The 17,242-nt window shown below is 41.8% G+C and overlaps 1 protein-coding gene across 1 annotated transcript; it reads left to right on the top strand.

Moving 5' to 3' along the window:
* The first annotated feature begins 123 nt into the window (after positions 1-123).
* arih1 (ariadne ubiquitin-conjugating enzyme E2 binding protein homolog 1 (Drosophila)) lies at positions 124-14,974 on the top strand. The gene is made up of 15 exons (XM_053886210.1): positions 124-158; positions 1,284-1,620; positions 5,791-5,858; positions 5,930-6,077; positions 7,195-7,287; positions 7,357-7,412; positions 8,598-8,664; positions 8,731-8,837; positions 8,921-8,963; positions 10,446-10,517; positions 10,734-10,864; positions 11,100-11,157; positions 11,577-11,837; positions 11,899-12,011; positions 12,889-14,974. Exons 2-15 carry the CDS (start codon positions 1,333-1,335, stop codon positions 12,971-12,973), a joined length of 1,590 nt encoding a protein of 529 aa, XP_053742185.1. The 5' UTR covers positions 124-158; positions 1,284-1,332; the 3' UTR covers positions 12,974-14,974.
* The last annotated feature ends 2,268 nt before the right edge of the window (positions 14,975-17,242 follow it).

The raw sequence follows: 17,242 nt of genomic DNA on the forward strand, positions 1-17,242 counted from the left end.
TGCTCCTATGATTGCTCACAAACATCAGTATGACTTCAGCAACAAACTTAAAAGACAAACTCAGGCGCCGCCTTCTAAAGAGTATAAGTACAACAACCAAATCGATGAGCGATATCTCAGTCTGAATTTAGTGAGTGGCAGCATGGCTTCTCAAAGTGGTGAGTTCTGATTTGTGTTCAGGTTCACGCTGTTGCCACCTCTACAGCAGAAAGACTTCATTACTGAAACTTCAGGAACCAGGTGCAATCCTGACTCCTGCTTAGAAAAGGCACTAGACCTAGAGTCACTTGCGAATTGTTGAGCTGCTTTTCAGCAAGAAAACACTTCAAGGCTTATACCATAACAACTTGTGGGAGATACTTCCTATTCTTTAATAACAAATTTCACGTGGAATGAAATGGTCCACTTGATACTACTTGCAACATCACACACAAATATAACTTAGAAGAGCACCCAGATGTTGGTGAATAAATCAGAGACAGGGGCGAGGCTGCAGTGGCTGCAGGTTTTTCTTCCAACCAGTCATGAGGACAACTTTCCACCAATAAGGTGTCTTATGACTGCCATCATTTGACTGTCAGTCTGGTGTTGCTTCATTCAGCCGAAACCTCATTGGTTAAACAGCGGGTGCTTAACCGGTTGGAGGAAGAAAAAAAAACGCCACTTCTCGGGCCCTTTGAGGACCGACTCGCCCGTCCCCGGTCCAGATGGATGACACTTCTAGGTCTGAATACATGGTGCCTGCCTCGACCTCATCAGATCAGTGTTTAGATTTTGTTCTGGAACTGGTTCTTGGGTGGGTATGGAGATGAGTCATCAATCTGAGACTTGTAGTAGAGCTGTTTTTTTTCTCTCTTCCCCTGAAAGAGAGGACATCTCTTATTTCCACTCTGACGCTGGAATATTTTGTTGGTTTCAGTAGCTAATAAAATGAGCCAAGCATTTTAAAACGAACTTTCAAGTCGCGTATTTGAGTGACAACGCCGAGGCTTTGTTCAGAACTCAGTCCCCAGAAAAACCGGCCTCTGAAAATATGAGTTTTGAGGCGAAAACCCAATTTGACCGAGGGGTAAGCGAGGGGTCAGTAGATGGGGATGTTTTTCTCGACCAGTTGCTCTGACGTCAGGACGTCGTCAGTCAGTGACGCCGCGTCTCTTTGTTGGCTTAGCAGCTCCAGCAGTAGCAGCAGCGCCGACGTTTTGTTGTTGTTTTCGCACTAACTGAATACGGTCTCGGATCATTTTGATTCTTGTGCTGACTGCTCCCCAACTCCCCTTTCTCAGACTGTAGATCCGTAGGCGTGCTTGTCACAAGTTGATAACCACCCTAGGAATGGACTCAGACGAGGGATACAACTATGAATTTGACGACGAGGAGGAGGAATGTAGCGAGGACAGCGCCGAAGAGGAGCCCGAGGACGAAACCCTGGAGCTCGGCGAGGTGGAGTTGGTCGATCCTGTCGTGGCGGTGGGTGATCGAGATGACTGCGGCGACTCCGGAGGAGGTAGTCATGGCCCAGGCGACGAGGACGAGGAGGATTACCGCTTCGAGGTTTTGACGGCCGAACAGATTCTCCAGCATATGGTGGAGTGTATCAGGGAGGTCAACGAGGTCATTCAGGTACGTATTTTGGAATGTCAGAGTCAGGAAACGCCGAGGTCTTGAGTGGGGATGGAGCGTAAACAGGCCGTGGACCTGACTGGAGGCTGACAGTCCAGCGAGAGCACACCATTAGCATGCTAACCCCTGTACGCCGTTGTAGTGAATACACTGAGAAACACGAATAAATGAAACGCACGCGTAACGTTTCCATTAAAGTAACCAAGCAGCCGAAATGCTGATGGACGTCCAGGAAGTCGTCTAATCCCTATTGAGAAGTTGGCACCTCCGACTCTGTTAGCATTAGCATTTAGAAGCTAAAATTAGCTTAGCACAACGGTATCTTTTTACTCAGAAAAAATATTGTCGCGACTACACAGGTTCATAGTTTGGTATGTCCCATCAGTAACAATAAAAACTGCAGCGAACTCGACGAGTAAACGTCGCTGTAATCGCTGGATTTGACCGAGGTTAGAGTTTCCCATTAATGTTCTCCGGACAGCTTGGTCATCGAGTTAGTTGGCAAGTTTGCCGAGCATGATAGACAGAACTACGCTAGTCTTTAAAAATATACCATTTTGATCTCGACATTTCGTGTCGTTTAAGTAATTTAGCCAGGAAGCTGGTGCAACCCTGAATGATATATTGGCCTCCATTTTCCTTCACCCTGGCTATTTTGGCTCCTACCTAACTGCTTTCCTGTCAGTTTGTGATGTTAGAACACGTTTCACGTCAACAAACGCGTTCTTTATTGACCGAATCATTTTGCAGAATGTTAACTTGCTGCTTACAATTCAGGTCCACACATGGTAGTTGCCTCCACTGACATGCTATCTACTGCTATAAATAGGTTCCCCTGCTCAACCTCAGATTTCTGAAAAGTATCGTTTTAAAATAACTGCAGTATTAAAATCAGGCTTGTTAATATGATGTCGAATGTTTGTTGTTGCCCCATACAACACACATTGTTGTTTCACAACTGTGTCTGAGGAACAAAACCAATTAACAGACCATTCTCTATTCCAGTTGCGTGATGGTTGTTTAACCATCTGGTTTCTAGAGTTTATTTTTCAACGAAAAGATTGAGTATTTCAAAAGGTGTTAGCTTGAAAATGATTAAAAGACAAAGGTATCCGGTAAATGAGAAGCGACACAGAGTTGGGCATGAATTGACTCATCTGATTTGTATGTGTCATGACGTCACCAGGTGGCAGCAATTGTGAGTGACTTACTTTTTCAGATGTTATCTGATCCACCGGAAATGCTTTTCCTCATTTCTCAACCAACAACAATGATGATGATGGCCAGGCATCATCACTGTCAGCTGCTATACAACAGGACTGCTGCCATTAGACTGTATGTTCTCCCACAGCATCTGCCACTATTTCCACAGTTTTTCCCCCCATTCTCACTACCTCCATCACCGTTTTTGTCAGTGGCTCCACCACCAGCGTCTGCTGCTTGTGGAGCACTGCTTCTGCGCGTCACTTTCTGTTTCACTGTGAGTCAGTCAAATCTGTTCTCCTGGTCTATGCGATGCTTCTACTATAAAACTACAACCTCTCTGATCTCCTCGACTGGGGGATAGTTTTCAAACTATATTTACTCCTAAACACAACCACAAGTACTACTTTGATTGAAGTTCCAGGTGCATGCCATCTGCTTGTATAAAGTAAAGTACTGACTACATCAGCCTTAAATTTACAGCTGGGCTTGTTTAAATGCGGCGATCTAGCTTGTCGCTATATTGCGGCTGTAGCCGATGACAAGTTTAAGAGAATGCCTGTCAACAGTTTGGTCCAGTTCGATCTTCTTTCCACTAAACTCAATTGCTGTCACAGCTTTTACTTTGGCAGTCTGTTGTTCATAAGCAAAGCAATCTGAGGTCAATGCACAACATCTTTTAGCTGATGAAATTGATAAGTTGCAGCTGAAGCGATGCCACTTCTTATCTTGTGCTTGCAAAGCACACCATGGATTCATTTGGTTTGCAAGTCTCTGCAATTCTAGAAAATTCGTAACGTTTAAAAACACGTGGAGCGGTCTCCATGCACACCCCAAAAATGCTGTCACAATGACAAACACTTGTTGTATGGGTTCATAGATTTTATAACTGTAGCATTGCACACGCTGGTGATAAGCCCTGGCCTATCTATTTCAAATACTTGACATATATTACTGTCACCTTTGGAACGTGCTCGTTTATTAGTCAACCATTAAGCTTTCTTTCAGTTTAATATGCCAGACAAGTGCTGACACTTTCGACTCGTGTTTTTTTTTCGTTGTGATCTACGGAAATTGAGGCTGAAAATGAACAAATTATCTGGAGAAACTCCAGGCCAACAAGGGAGTCAACTCTCATCAGTATACTGCAGCATTAGCATGTGATTTTTGTGGGAGTAGAGCACACAAGGTGTCATCGACCAGGATGGAGAAGGAATGTCAGTTGAAGAACGGGCGTCTCATGACTCGGCTTTATTGGACCATTAAACCAAAAACCCTGAGTAGAACAGATACATAGTGTTGAGCTGTTTAATGTACCAAGGCATCCCAAAACAGGAGGGTTGTAGACATGGAACCCATCATGGTTGGTCTGTTTTGGACAGAGAACTGGAGCAAATCAACCAGCAACAGGCCCAGTTGTATTTTACAAGATATTAAATCCAAATGACGCAAAGGAGAAATGGTTGTAAGCCAAACAGAAAAGTTGGAAGCCATGTTCGGCTGTTACTGTTGTGCGAGTATCGGAACATGTTTGGATTTTTCAGGCAGCCGGCTCTAATAAAACAGAATTAGGAGGTGGTGATATTGTCGTTAACACGGCACCGCCAGACCTTGACTGCAGGGGGCCAAAAGCCATCTAGGGAGAGTGAAATCCTCTTTATCTGTCAGAGCCCATCGGCAAAGTTTTGTTTTCTTGCTCCTGCGTGAACGTTTGACACATGATTACAAGCACAGATTTGTTTACTTCAGTCTGTCTTTATGGAATGATATTTATTAGCTTGCCGTCGCTGTGTCACCTTTATTAGACGAATGACAGATTAGATTTGGTTTCAGCAGCATTGTGCAACATTTTCTTCCCTCAATTTTGTTTGAAGCCTAATATAGGTTCTGTCTAGAAAAACAAATCATACCATTTTGTCCCAATTTTATAATGGCAAACAGTCTACACTTTTTCCTCCTACTGTAGTTTTCAGAAAGCACATAAGTATTTTCCGATTATCATCAACCTTCTTTTATAGTGTAAACAAATGTTTGTTTCAATCCAGGAAGATATTTCATTCATATATTTGACTTAAACTTTGTCAGAATCAAGTTATTGTGTTTGCGCAGCTTGACTGGGTTATTGGCCAGAGGTAACAGTGGCAACAGAAAGGAGAGCCATGACTTCTGACTTAATCATATTACCATTACAAAGGTTCTGCTCTGACGTCACGTTGTCCTCCCACTCCGTAAAAACAGCTCCCCTGAAGACGTTTGCTCAGAGTGAGCATTGACAGCCTTTGTAGATAATCTTCGCGTCTGACAACTATCAATGTGACAGCAGTAAAATCGTGGATAAACACATTCCATTTGCCTCTTTCTGACCTAAATAAAGCCCCCAATCGTTGTTCACATTTGCCATGACCTGTTTTCTGTGCTGAGCTCTGTAAACTTTGAAACCACAACACTCTTTTCCACCTGATGAGGCCAGTCCAAAAAGTGCTTGTCGAATCTCAGAAGTATAAGCAAACTGCATATAGTTGTATTGTAAATTCTAGGTTTGCAGTGCTGCTGTACAACAACCACACAAAAAGATGATGTATGTCTGCTATGTTTAAATGAGGTTTATTCAGTCGTGGTAATCCATGGACGTCTCCCTATCATATTCACAATGTCTGGTTATATTTCGAATTTGAATGGAATCTGTTTTGAATTAAGCTTAAGGTTTTTTTTTTAATTGTGCTTGAGACGACAATTTGTGATTAGATGTACTTCCTGGACATTGACTGTCTGCAGTATGATTCATAACAAGAGGCCCTTTATTTCCCTGGAAATACTTTCATACAGCCGTATGTTGGTGTGTAACTTTACAGAACTGTCTTGGAGACAGTTTTTAATTTTTTTAAATTCTTGTTAAGCCACTTCACCCTTTGATCATGTCGCCATCAACCGGCATGAATTTCATGTTTGTTTGTTTTTCTCCACCAGAATCCTGCAACAATAACTCGCATCCTTCTCAGCCACTTCAACTGGGACAAAGAAAAGCTTATGGAAAGGTAGCTGTCCCTCAAATACATTTCGGTTTTGAGTCAGTGCTTTGTAATTGGAACTTCTTTCATCCCTACAGGTATTTTGACGGGAATCTTGACAGGCTCTTCACCGAGTGTCACGTCATCAACCCCAGCAAGAAACCGAGGATCCGTCCGCCTATCAATACCAGATCGTCATCACAAGACATGCCGTGTCAGATATGCTACCTGAACTTCCCCAACTCGGTAACCACCACAGTGACACTCCAAAATAGTGAAGCAACTCTTGGATCTGATTCCTGTCATTCCAGTAGCAGACCTGTCGTTGCCAATCCATTTGCCTTTTTGCAGTTGTGTTGAACTGATCTCAGATTACGTTGAACTTTCTGAACTGGAATTCACTGTCGACCGTTAAGCTTCTTCATTCCACTGTGGTCTCTTACTCATGACAAAATATTTGTCATAATTCTGAAGAAATGTCAGCTCCCATGTCTGATGGTCACTTGCTCCCTCTCGTTGCTGCGGCTGTGATGGCCTGCCCTCTGCCACATGTGTGGATCTGATTGGTTCATATTCTTGTCAAACATTGTCAGACATCCCCTCGTCTAATTTTCAATGGAGCCAAGGCCATTTATTGATAAGTGTCTTTACAGTTTGGTTGTGCTTGAATCAACCCAGCAACTGTACTTTTAACCCCCTCTAGAAACCATTTTTTTTGGGTAATATTGTCGACCAGCTCTTTAGACAAGTGATGCGATGTTTACAGCCTGTTTGGTTGAAGCTTTTCTTGGATCCAATTTGTTTCTGTAACCATGGATTTTTAGTCCCAGAAAAAAATGTATATTTTAAAATATTCTATGAATGCCATTAGTTGTGTAGTATTGTCGTGGATAGTACTGCTGCCTCAAAGGGTGAAGGTTCAAATCCAGCCTGTAGCTGCTCTGGTTTTGTTGTCCAATTCTGTGTGTTTGCATGGAGCAGAAACATACTGTGGTGAAGTGACTCTTGGTTGTTCGTAGATGTGTGTCAATGGTTGTGTGTCCTGTGATGGACTTTTTTTTTAATGTATATTTTTTTAAACCACAGTTCCCATGTTGCTTCAGGATGTGGGAGTCAAATCTAGTGACATGCATCAATTAATTTACATCTTTATTAAACCTTAAACTTCTTTGACAGTTATTAATTAACCTTATTGCCATCCAGCAATGAAACATTTAGCAACAGTCCGAACGTCAGACCCCTGCCTCTGAACTGCTACATACATTTGCTCAACAGCACATTGTTTCAGCAGAAAAATGTGAACAATGTTTGGGCTAGGTTTTTTTTGTGATGTTTGAAGTCTAACTGTGTATTTGTCCTGCAGTACTTTACAGGCTTGGAGTGTGGACACAAGTTCTGCATGCAATGTTGGGGAGACTACCTGACCACCAAAATCATAGAAGAAGGAATGGGACAGGTACCTATCACCACTGTTTTAGAAACTGCCATGTCAATGAAGGATTTCTCACCTTGGCTCTCTTTCCAGACGATTTCCTGTCCTGCTCATAGTTGTGACATTTTGGTCGATGACAACACAGTCATGTGAGTGAAGTGCACACACTGGTGTGATTGAGAGGCAATTTATTGTGTTTAAGTGTTGACCATCACATTAAGGTGTTTGCTTTGTCTTGAATTTCACCTGCACTGCAGCTGTGAAATAACGTTGAAATTATATTTATATATTTATATTTATATTTATATGACATTATATTTAAAAAGAGACATTTTTAACTGAAGCATTACGAAGTTAACAATTTTGCGCACTTTACTCCACTGCGTGTAAACACGGGCCGTGCCCCTGTCTATGGTTGGCCTGCTGCAACCTCCATCTTGAGAAGCCGGTTGCTAATCTCCCGCTCCTAAGCTGGACGTAATTGCCTTGACCTCATTAGTGATGTGGTCACCTTGAAAGTGAATCTGACTTTTCCTGTTGATCAGATGAAGATGCTTTTTCACTTCTCATATTTTTATTATGATAATGTGTAAAGTAAATTCTCAATTCGATTCAATGTGTCTTAAACCCTTTTTATATTTAGACACACTCACGTTATTCCTGCCAAACTTTTTTTCTTCTTCCCCCAATAAAACTTTTCACTTCCTTCTGCATATTTTTGCTCATATTTTAAAACGTTTTCTTATTTCAGATTCTTCCACCACACACACATATTTATATCTACATAACAAAACGGAAGAGAAAAGTAAAATTAAAAAGTAATAAAAACAATATTGTTCTGGTACAAATTACTGTTTCAGATTAAAACAAATGAATCCACATAAATAAACACTTACTAACAGCCATCATTGTATCCATTATTCTGTCATGTCCGTAAATGTTGTTTTTCAACAGTTCATCATTTCTAGGGTCTGGAGTTAACTGTAGATGGAGCCACAAGGTCTTGTTTTTATTGTGAAAATAATTACGTTTAAAATGAATCAACTACATTGTAAACAGCACAAACAAGCACTCAAGAATTAAATGTGAATATTATTTGAAACATATAATTGTAAATTAAATGTAATGAAATTTGACTTCATCACCAAGAGAACATGGGAACTTGAGTCTGCAAAAATAAAAAAAATGATTTTTGTAGTGGAAGTGAGTTAGCTACCAAGCAACGGTGGACATGTTGTGCATGTCTTTTAATTCCTATTTTATTTTAACACATTGCCAGATATTCAGCGTACAAGTGAGTCAGGACTAATATTCCGTTTGCATTCCCTCTTCAGGCGCCTCATTACAGATTCAAAAGTGAAGTTGAAGTACCAGCATTTAATTACAAATAGTTTTGTAGAGGTAAGATGTGATTTATTTCCCTCAAATAGAAACAAAGTCTCATGGGATTTTTTTTCCTCTTTTAAGTGCAATCGACTGTTAAAGTGGTGTCCAGCACCCGACTGCCATCACGTTGTCAAAGTCCACTATCCAGACGCCAAGCCGGTGAGGTGCAAGTGCGGCCGCCAGTTCTGGTGAGACAGTCTTCTCTCCACACAAGACAAATTTGAGACACATTTTTAACGCTGGAAATAATGAAACTCCTGTGTCTGTGCAGCTTCAACTGCGGGGAGAACTGGCACGATCCTGTCAAGTGTAAGGTAAATCAAAAGCTTTTGTTTCCCCCACCTGTGACTCAATTCAAACCATGTATCGGTGTCAAGGCTCTGGTTTTTGGTTTCCTGTCGTCTTTGATGTGTTTTCTTTCCATTTTCAATCATTTAAAAAATCTAGTAGCACTTTAAATTTAAATATTAAATAGTGGAATCGATTTTCTCTCTTGGTGTGCCATGGTATTTACGGTACCCTCTCGCCAGAACCCACCATGAGAAAACTAAACAGTGGTACAAATGAATAATTTTGTTACTAAAAAGGTCAGATAAATCGGCGTGAGACTGTGGTCAAGCGAGCCGCCATTAAGCCGCACCTAAATTCTGGTGCACGAATATACCAGTTTTTATGCCAAATGGTGACTTCAGCGTTATTATTATTATAAATATATTATGAATATACTGTGGCCACGACACGACAATGAGAGGCAGGTCCGGGTGAGTGGCTCTTATCATCAGAACATAACTCAGTCAAATGATATGAAAATAACTTGAAGTGTGAAACAAGGCTTGACAGGTTCTTTATAATAAACATGTTGATCTTCCACTCATCATGATCTACTTCTGTCGGTACCAGCCAGTTTTGTGCTTGTGTCTCGCAGCATCTCTACTTGATGCACCGAATAAGCACGTTTGGACACCTTGTTAAGCACGACAGTGCTGGCCACTGTGTCTGCGGTCGGTTCAACGTGCTTCGTGCACATTAGTCTACAGTAGTTTTCACCAAAAAAATCAAACTTTATTTAACTTTTCTAGCACCCATTCTTATGACTTCTAAACACACAAATTGATTTGAATGACTTGTTATTATTTCTCACATTTCCATGGTAAGACACTAGTTATTGTCAACAGGTTTTTGCTTTGAAGCTGTCCCTGTTCGAAAGATAAAGCATGCCATACTCACACCCTCACTGCTTTGTCACTGATAAATCTGTTGCTCTGTGAAAAGGTGCTACTTTAAAACTAATTTTTCTTTCACTATACTATGACGACCCGAGCCAGGAGAGTCTTCAGGGGTTTCTGCTCATTTTTAAATGTATAGCTTGTGTGTGTTTTATTACATAATATTCAGAATGTCATGGCTCTTGACTCACCTTTGGTTGTTATTACTTGTGTTGTGAGCATAGCGTTGTTATTAGAAAGCTCTCCGTTGTGTATGGTTCAGCCAACAGTATCTGGCCGCAGCATGTGCTCAGCTCTTGTCTCACCTAAGTTCAGCGTTATTGTTTATCTCCATACAACACCAAGGTAGCACAGCATTCATGGGCTTCTATTTCAAATTTGATATTGACGTTTTCACCAGCAGTGAAAACATTTAACATTGCCTTCAGTTTTCTCTCTAATAACCTTGTCGATGTCTTTCTTTCTGGTAGTGCTGCAGAGCAGCATGGTTTTGGGGTGCTATGGCAACAACTGAGCTGCCGCTCAACGCTCACGACTGCGTTCCGTTTGATAGTTTGTTTTGTTTCACAGTGGCTGAGGAAATGGATTAAGAAGTGCGATGATGACAGTGAAACATCAAACTGGATCGCTGCAAACACAAAGGTATGGAGTCAGTCCGGACGATTTTAGGTGAATGTACTTTTTTTAGATCGTCTTTCACTGAACAACCTCGCAGACAAATGATGCAGTTAGGAAACCATTCCCTCAATCTTTCCAGGTTATTAGTGCTTCAAATGTTTTTCTCTTTCTGTCAGAATCAAGCAGCTGCAGACAAACTGCCACCTCCAGTTATGAACGTCCTTCTTCTATTCCCTGCAGGAATGTCCAAAATGTCACGTGACCATTGAAAAAGATGGCGGCTGCAATCACATGGTTTGTCGAAACCAGAACTGCAAAGCAGAGTTCTGCTGGGTCTGCTTGGGGTCTTGGGAACCACATGGCTCAGCATGGTAAGAGCAATGAGACCCCCACGCACTTTTCCTCTCTAGTCCCTGTGGGGTTTTACTGTGGACCAGATTCTATATCGCCCTCTACAGTATTCTCATAGGGACTGCAGTACTAGATTTTATGGTAGATTAGATTAAATCCATAACTTTTCAGCAACCTTAACATTCAGGTTTTTGTTTTGTGCATGTTGAAAATGGACTCCATGTATAATGTGTTTTTCAATTGTTTTTTTTCCAGGTACAACTGCAACCGCTACAACGAAGACGATGCCAAGGCGGCCAGAGATGCTCAAGAGGTATTGAATGTTGCCAAACATTAAGCAATAGTTAAAGCAACACACATCACGGGTTCATCTAATCTAATGCTGCGTTCAGTTGTTTGTCTCTTCATATATGTGTGTGTACATAAATGACATACAAGTTCATGGCAGTATTTGGTCCGGATTGATTCAAAATTTGAGCTGGTACTCCAACACCTTCATTTCAATTCATTAGTTTCAGTTAAACAGAATGGTTCGATCTAAATAACTGCCTATAAACTTTCTTTCGCAAGGAGCATTTTTCGGCATTATGTCACGTGATATAACTAAAACATCCGTGATGAAGTAGACTAAATGAGACTGCTCTTAAAGAGTTGGCTCAGCACTGGAGCTCTACCAAGCTGATTTTCAACCTTATTATCCAACTTGAACGTGATTCCATCTCCCTCCCGCAGCGCTCCAGAGCGGCCCTGCAGAGGTACTTGTTCTACTGCAACCGCTACATGAACCACATGCAGAGTCTGCGCTTCGAGCACAAGCTGTACGCTCAGGTCAAGCAGAAGATGGAGGAGATGCAGCAGCACAACATGTCCTGGATCGAGGTCCAGTTTCTGAAGAAGGCGGTGGACGTGCTGTGCCAATGCCGCTCCACGCTCATGTTCACTTACGTTTTCGCCTTCTACCTCAAAAAGAACAACCAGTCGATTATCTTTGAGGTACGTCCGCCGTGGTCGCTCTTCGGTAGTTTGGGGTTTGAACTTATGCTTGTGCCCTCAGAACAACCAGGCGGACTTGGAAAATGCTACCGAGGTGCTGTCTGGATACCTAGAGCGGGACATCTCCCAGGATTCTTTACAGGATATCAAGCAGAAAGTACAAGATAAGTACAGGTCAGTGTCATGCTATTAAATCACAGGTGTTTTATTGACCTTAAAGCTCTCGAAATGTGCTGTTTTCGCCCGTGAGTCAGCAGCTCCTGGAAGACTGGCGACGAGAAGGAGCAGCTGAGACCAGCTGTGGTGTCAGAACGTCCGATACGTGGGCAAAAACAGCGCATTTAGAGCGCTTTAATGTCAATAAAAGATGTGAGGAGTTCATGATTCCAGTTCAGGACATTGCCCAGTTTGTTTCATGAGTCAGTCTCCATGCTGGAGCCTGTTTTCCAAACTAGTTTACAAGTGGTCCTCATGCATTTTAAGCCGGGTGCACCACTGACCTTCCTACACCGCTGCACCCGCGGCTTATAGACCGCTGCAGCCTATGTATGGATTATTTTCCTTCTTAAATTTAGTGGGTGTGGCTAATATTCCAGTGCACTCTATATTTCGGAAGTTACGGTACTTTGGTGTCTGAGGATTTAGGTGTGCAAGTTTTGAATCTTGTTTGTCCACCTGTCTCATTTGACAAATGACAAGGCTGAAGCAGGAATGACTGATTTATTGGTGAACATGAACAACTGTGGTGTTAAATAGTGAGTCTGTTTCAGTCAATTGAACTGGTCTTCTAGGTTTTTATTTTAAGTTGCGGTGCGTTGTAAAAGCTCCCTGATAAATCTAGGGCCAGATTGTTTGGGGGCGAGCACGAGCCCCTCAGCTCGAGGGTGCAGTGGATACAGAGGTCGAGCTGCGGCTCGCTGTTGGACCAGTTTTGTGTGGCTGCTGTAGCTGAGCAGAACCTGCAAGTGAGGTCATCACGGCTCAGAAATGTTCCCGAAAGCAGACAAACTGGGCCCCAAACACTTGGTAAACATCTTTCTTTCTTCCGCAGATACTGTGAGAGCAGGCGGAGAGTTCTGCTACAGCACGTGCATGAAGGCTATGACAAGGAATTGTGGGAGTACATTGAGGATTGAGGACACGTCCCAATGCAACAGACTCTTGAGAATCTCCACGAACTAGGACGCTGATGCAATTTACCAGGGCAGCACGGGCCTTCTGCCACCTCTCTTTTGGCAAAACCAACCACTTTTGCATCATCCCCCCCTACCCTCTGGATTTGTTTAACAAAATTTAAGTAAATTATATTTAAATACAAAAGGTAGAGTAATAAAGTGTACTACAGTATTGTTAGTAACAGAGTGGAGTCTTCAACAATCCGAGAACCCGTCTAAAACAGAGCATCCCTTTGGCTTGTATCGTAACACCATCCCGGAGCTTCTTACTTCCTGTTTTTGGCTTGTGAATCTTTCCTGTTTTTGTTTTTTTTTTCTTCGTTTTTTTCCTTTTTTTTGTTTTCCATTAGTGTGATGTTTTCAACACAGCTTTAATTGCCCTGAACGTGGGAGGAATACGTGGTGAGCTCCTCGTCCGGGTGGCTGAACTTTGACCGTCTGATTGGAAGAAAGGGGCAAATAAGACATTTCAAGGGGGAGATGAGAAAAACAAACAAAAAAAAAGTCTGTATTTTTCAATGTGTAAATAGTCCATATGCATGGAAGATCAAGAGAGTGGCACGTGTTTGCTTAATTTTGAAATATTTATTCTTTTCAAATATTCAAAATGCTGTTCTTTTCTGATCCAGCTTGGGTCTGTACTTCCTCAGCGGGAACTTTGGAGTCTCTGGCAATAAGTCATTCCCCCTGTCGTCCCCGGTCTCTTCAGAGCAGTGCACAAGTTACACCGTATCAGTAACTCTAAATGGGGACTGACGGTGAGAATTTCTACAAGTTGCCAAGTGATCAATCAAAAAGACTCTTGAAAAAGGAAAAAAAAGAATTCCATCCAGCAAGTTTTCTGTTCTGACAGCGCGAAGGTGAGGTGGAATGTGCCGGCTCTGTTTTCTTTAGTCTAACCCTTTTGCCGTGTTTTTTTTTTCTTAGTTGTTTTTAGAGTTTAAAAATGATTTGCGAGAGCCAAACTGAGTGACATTCACTCCTTCTCCCCCCCACTCGCCCCCTTTCTCTTCTCTTTCCCGACTTGTCTTGAGATGGCCCTGTGAGAGCTCAGCTTGCACCTTGGGGATCGAGTGAGAGTGTTTAGAATGTACTGACGGCACTGTTGGCTGCGCTGCTTCTGGCCTGGATCTCTGTCAAACAGGTTCAAGCGTCACTAGTGCAGGTCATAGTGGAGATCTGTCGCCTCGCAGCGAGACCGAACTTTGCTTTAAATCCCACCTACACTGGTGGTGTAGATTAAAAAGATCTGTTTAGGTTGGTTTTTATGATGCCATTGGTTCAAGAGAGTTGACTCACATTCGTGGATTCAGTCAGCGCCCCGACAAGGTTAAGTCATTCGACTGTGTGTGAGACGGTGGGTCTCCGCTTGTGTCTGCAGTATGGCGTCTTCACAAGACTGACATGGGGCACAAATATTCTGTTGCAGCTCGGAAGGCGACGCCATCGGCTCATCCTTTATCCCAGTTTCAAATGGTTGGGGGAAATCGCTCCCAAATGCTTCTTATGTGTTCAAACGTATTATTTTATCCTAGCAGAACTATGGCCTGTATTGTTTATTTGAATAAATGTCATCAGAAATCTAATTTTCAGGAGTTCTGTGTGAGTCATTAGAGTAGCCGTCGCTAACTTCTGCACTGTGTACTGCGTTGTTACAACAGACCAAATTGGAGTTGAACTAATACATTTTTGGTTCTGAGGGCTGTGCGTGTGTGTGTGTGCGTGTGCTTTCCAGAACAAGACAGATTTGTCGATCCACAGCCGTCTTTATCCGTCATCTGTTGTAGCTCATTACTAATGGAAAAAAAAAGCTTCTTGAATTAAATTGAAAACATCCGAAAGCTTTTAATACTTTTCTACATGTCTTTTCTTTATGCTATCAAAGGTGTTTTATTTACTATTAGTGTAAGAAAAAAATGTGGGAAATATAGTTGTCTGTTTTGGAGAAAATATTAAAGTGCATTCTGTTGCAAACATCCTTCTGGCGTGGGTGGTTGTTTGACTGGAGATGGAAGCTCTTATGGCATATAAAGTGCTGCACCGAAGCATATTATCACATAAGTTGGCCTAATAAAAAAAGATCCTAGCTCGAGTTGTACACACGTGTCAGTGAAAATATGGTTGTGCCTTCACAAATGCTGAAGATCCAGTTGTGTAGCGTTTTTATGGCCAGATCAGATCACCGGATGTTTGTGGTTTTCTGTTGCGCGGCTGACGTTAAAGATTCTGCGTATATGCGAACTATTGGGTAGTTTTCCTTAAATATAAAATTCGACTGACTTTTAAAAGTCGTATTTTTGCGCTCAAAACTGGAGTTTATTGGAGGCCGCTTGGGCGTGACGTAACGGGCAAACGCGGAAGTAAACACCGGCAGCGTTAGCTTTAGCCTTAGCTGCTAGAGGGTCATACTAGTGATACCGACTGCTGGGACTCATCTGGAGGAATCTCCAGGAGCTTGTGGTCTGATTTTTCACTTTGATTTTGGACCCACGCCTCCATGAGATTAGGATTGTGATTTCATGAGTCATTCTTTTGCTGTTTTATTGTCATCGCATTCTACTGTGCAATACACGGTGATTTCACTTGAAATATACCGATGAAATATAAGATAAATATCGATAAAACAACGCTTTTGAAACTCGCACTCAGCCACTTTACTTTATTCATTTATCACCTGTGAAATTCTAAATACCGAGGACGGAAACATTCATGCTCGCGACCTGCACCGACCACAAGCTTCCGTCAGATCTAACTGTGGTTCGTCTGTGACCGGTTCCGCTGCTGCTGAGTTGCAGTCACACGATGGCGACAAAGACGGCGGTTGTTGGAGGCGCCGACTTCAACTTAAAATCGAAGATTCAGACGCTCGTCTTTTTCAGCGAGTCACATACACTGGAGAATGAGGACAAACACGTCAGAGTCGGAGAAAAACTATAAAACTGTTCACGTCGAAATATTTCTAGCAATTTTATTTTGTGCTTTTTTGTTCATTATGAGTGCAACTGAAATATAATAATTATATAAATTGAAATATATAATTCCCCTGATCATTTTTTAATTCATCTTTTCAATTGACCATTTTATTTTTTCTCCTTTAAAATACATCGGAATTGAAAGAGGATTTTGAAAGGTGTAAGACACATTGACAATCCTTAAATGGATTGTTTTAAATTAAATAAGACACAATTGACCAACATTTTTTTGAGTATATTACACATAAAATACTCACTAGAATTTTTCCATTGAGTTTTCAGATTACCTCCCTTGATCTGCTCTAACTATTCACCCCAATGAGGCTGGAGTTTTTACATTTCTGTTAAACAGAAGAAGTGACTTGGACTGACTCACAGACTCCGAGCTGAGCCTCACATTTCAAGTGGTGCGAGACAGTAAGTGGGTCGGACTGAGGGAAGCGTCGAGCCACATATATTGCAGTCTCCTGAGCGTGTCGGACGAACATCTGTCAAAACAATTACGACAAACGTTGGACCTTAAGTGGCCCCCGTAGCAGTAGCTGTGATCACTGTGCCTTCCATTTGGAGAAGACCCCAGAGAGGTGAAGGCACCATTTGTCTTCAATGGACACAATGGTACTTTCTTGACTTTCTGCATCCCTAAGGGTCAGTTACACACTCCGCCTCCTGAAAGATCCACGTGCACGATTCTCACGAATAACATGGATTCTTTCACAGTTCAAGATTCCAGGTATCATGTCGGACCTTTAGCTGTAGGTGCTGAAACCAGAGGTGAGCAAAGCGCAGCCTGGGGGCCACACGTGACCCATAGCTTGTATTCACGTGGCCCTCATGAGCTCAGAGCAAATGCACAGCTATGATTTTGTTTCCAAATAAAAAGTTTCTTAACGCTCCTTTTAACTGTCCCTCAAACTAAATAAAAATATTGAAGAAAATACCTTGTAGTAAGTGACTTTTTAAAGTCATAAATAAAAGTTCTGTTGCAAAATATTCAACACTTGAAAACATCTTCCATTATTTATGTTTTATAACAAGAATCTTTAAATAAAACGGAATAATTATATAATTAAATATATTTTAAGCATGTAATGCCATGGCATAATTGTATTTTCCACTAGTTAAAAATATTTAACCCACAAATTTATCATGCTTTTTATTCTGCTCTTCAAAGGATGTGGTCCCTTTTCTTTATTAAAGCCATATCATTATCCTTCAATGAATAAGGGGTGAAATTATCAAGTCTCTTCGTAGGGAC

Source organism: Synchiropus splendidus, chromosome 14, assembly GCF_027744825.2.
Source record: "Synchiropus splendidus isolate RoL2022-P1 chromosome 14, RoL_Sspl_1.0, whole genome shotgun sequence".
In the NCBI taxonomy this organism is placed as follows: domain Eukaryota; kingdom Metazoa; phylum Chordata; class Actinopteri; order Syngnathiformes; family Callionymidae; genus Synchiropus; species Synchiropus splendidus.

Bases quoted from the DNA above. Each gene is read 5' to 3' on its own strand.
- arih1 (XM_053886210.1), top strand. From the start codon at position 1,333: ATGGACTCAGACGAGGGATACAACTATGAATTTGACGACGAGGAGGAG. The intron at 1,621-5,790 runs GTACGTATTTTG...TTTCTCCACCAG, and splicing joins AGGTCAACGAGGTCATTCAG to AATCCTGCAACAATAACTCG. The intron at 11,838-11,898 runs GTACGTCCGCCG...TTGTGCCCTCAG, and splicing joins ACCAGTCGATTATCTTTGAG to AACAACCAGGCGGACTTGGA.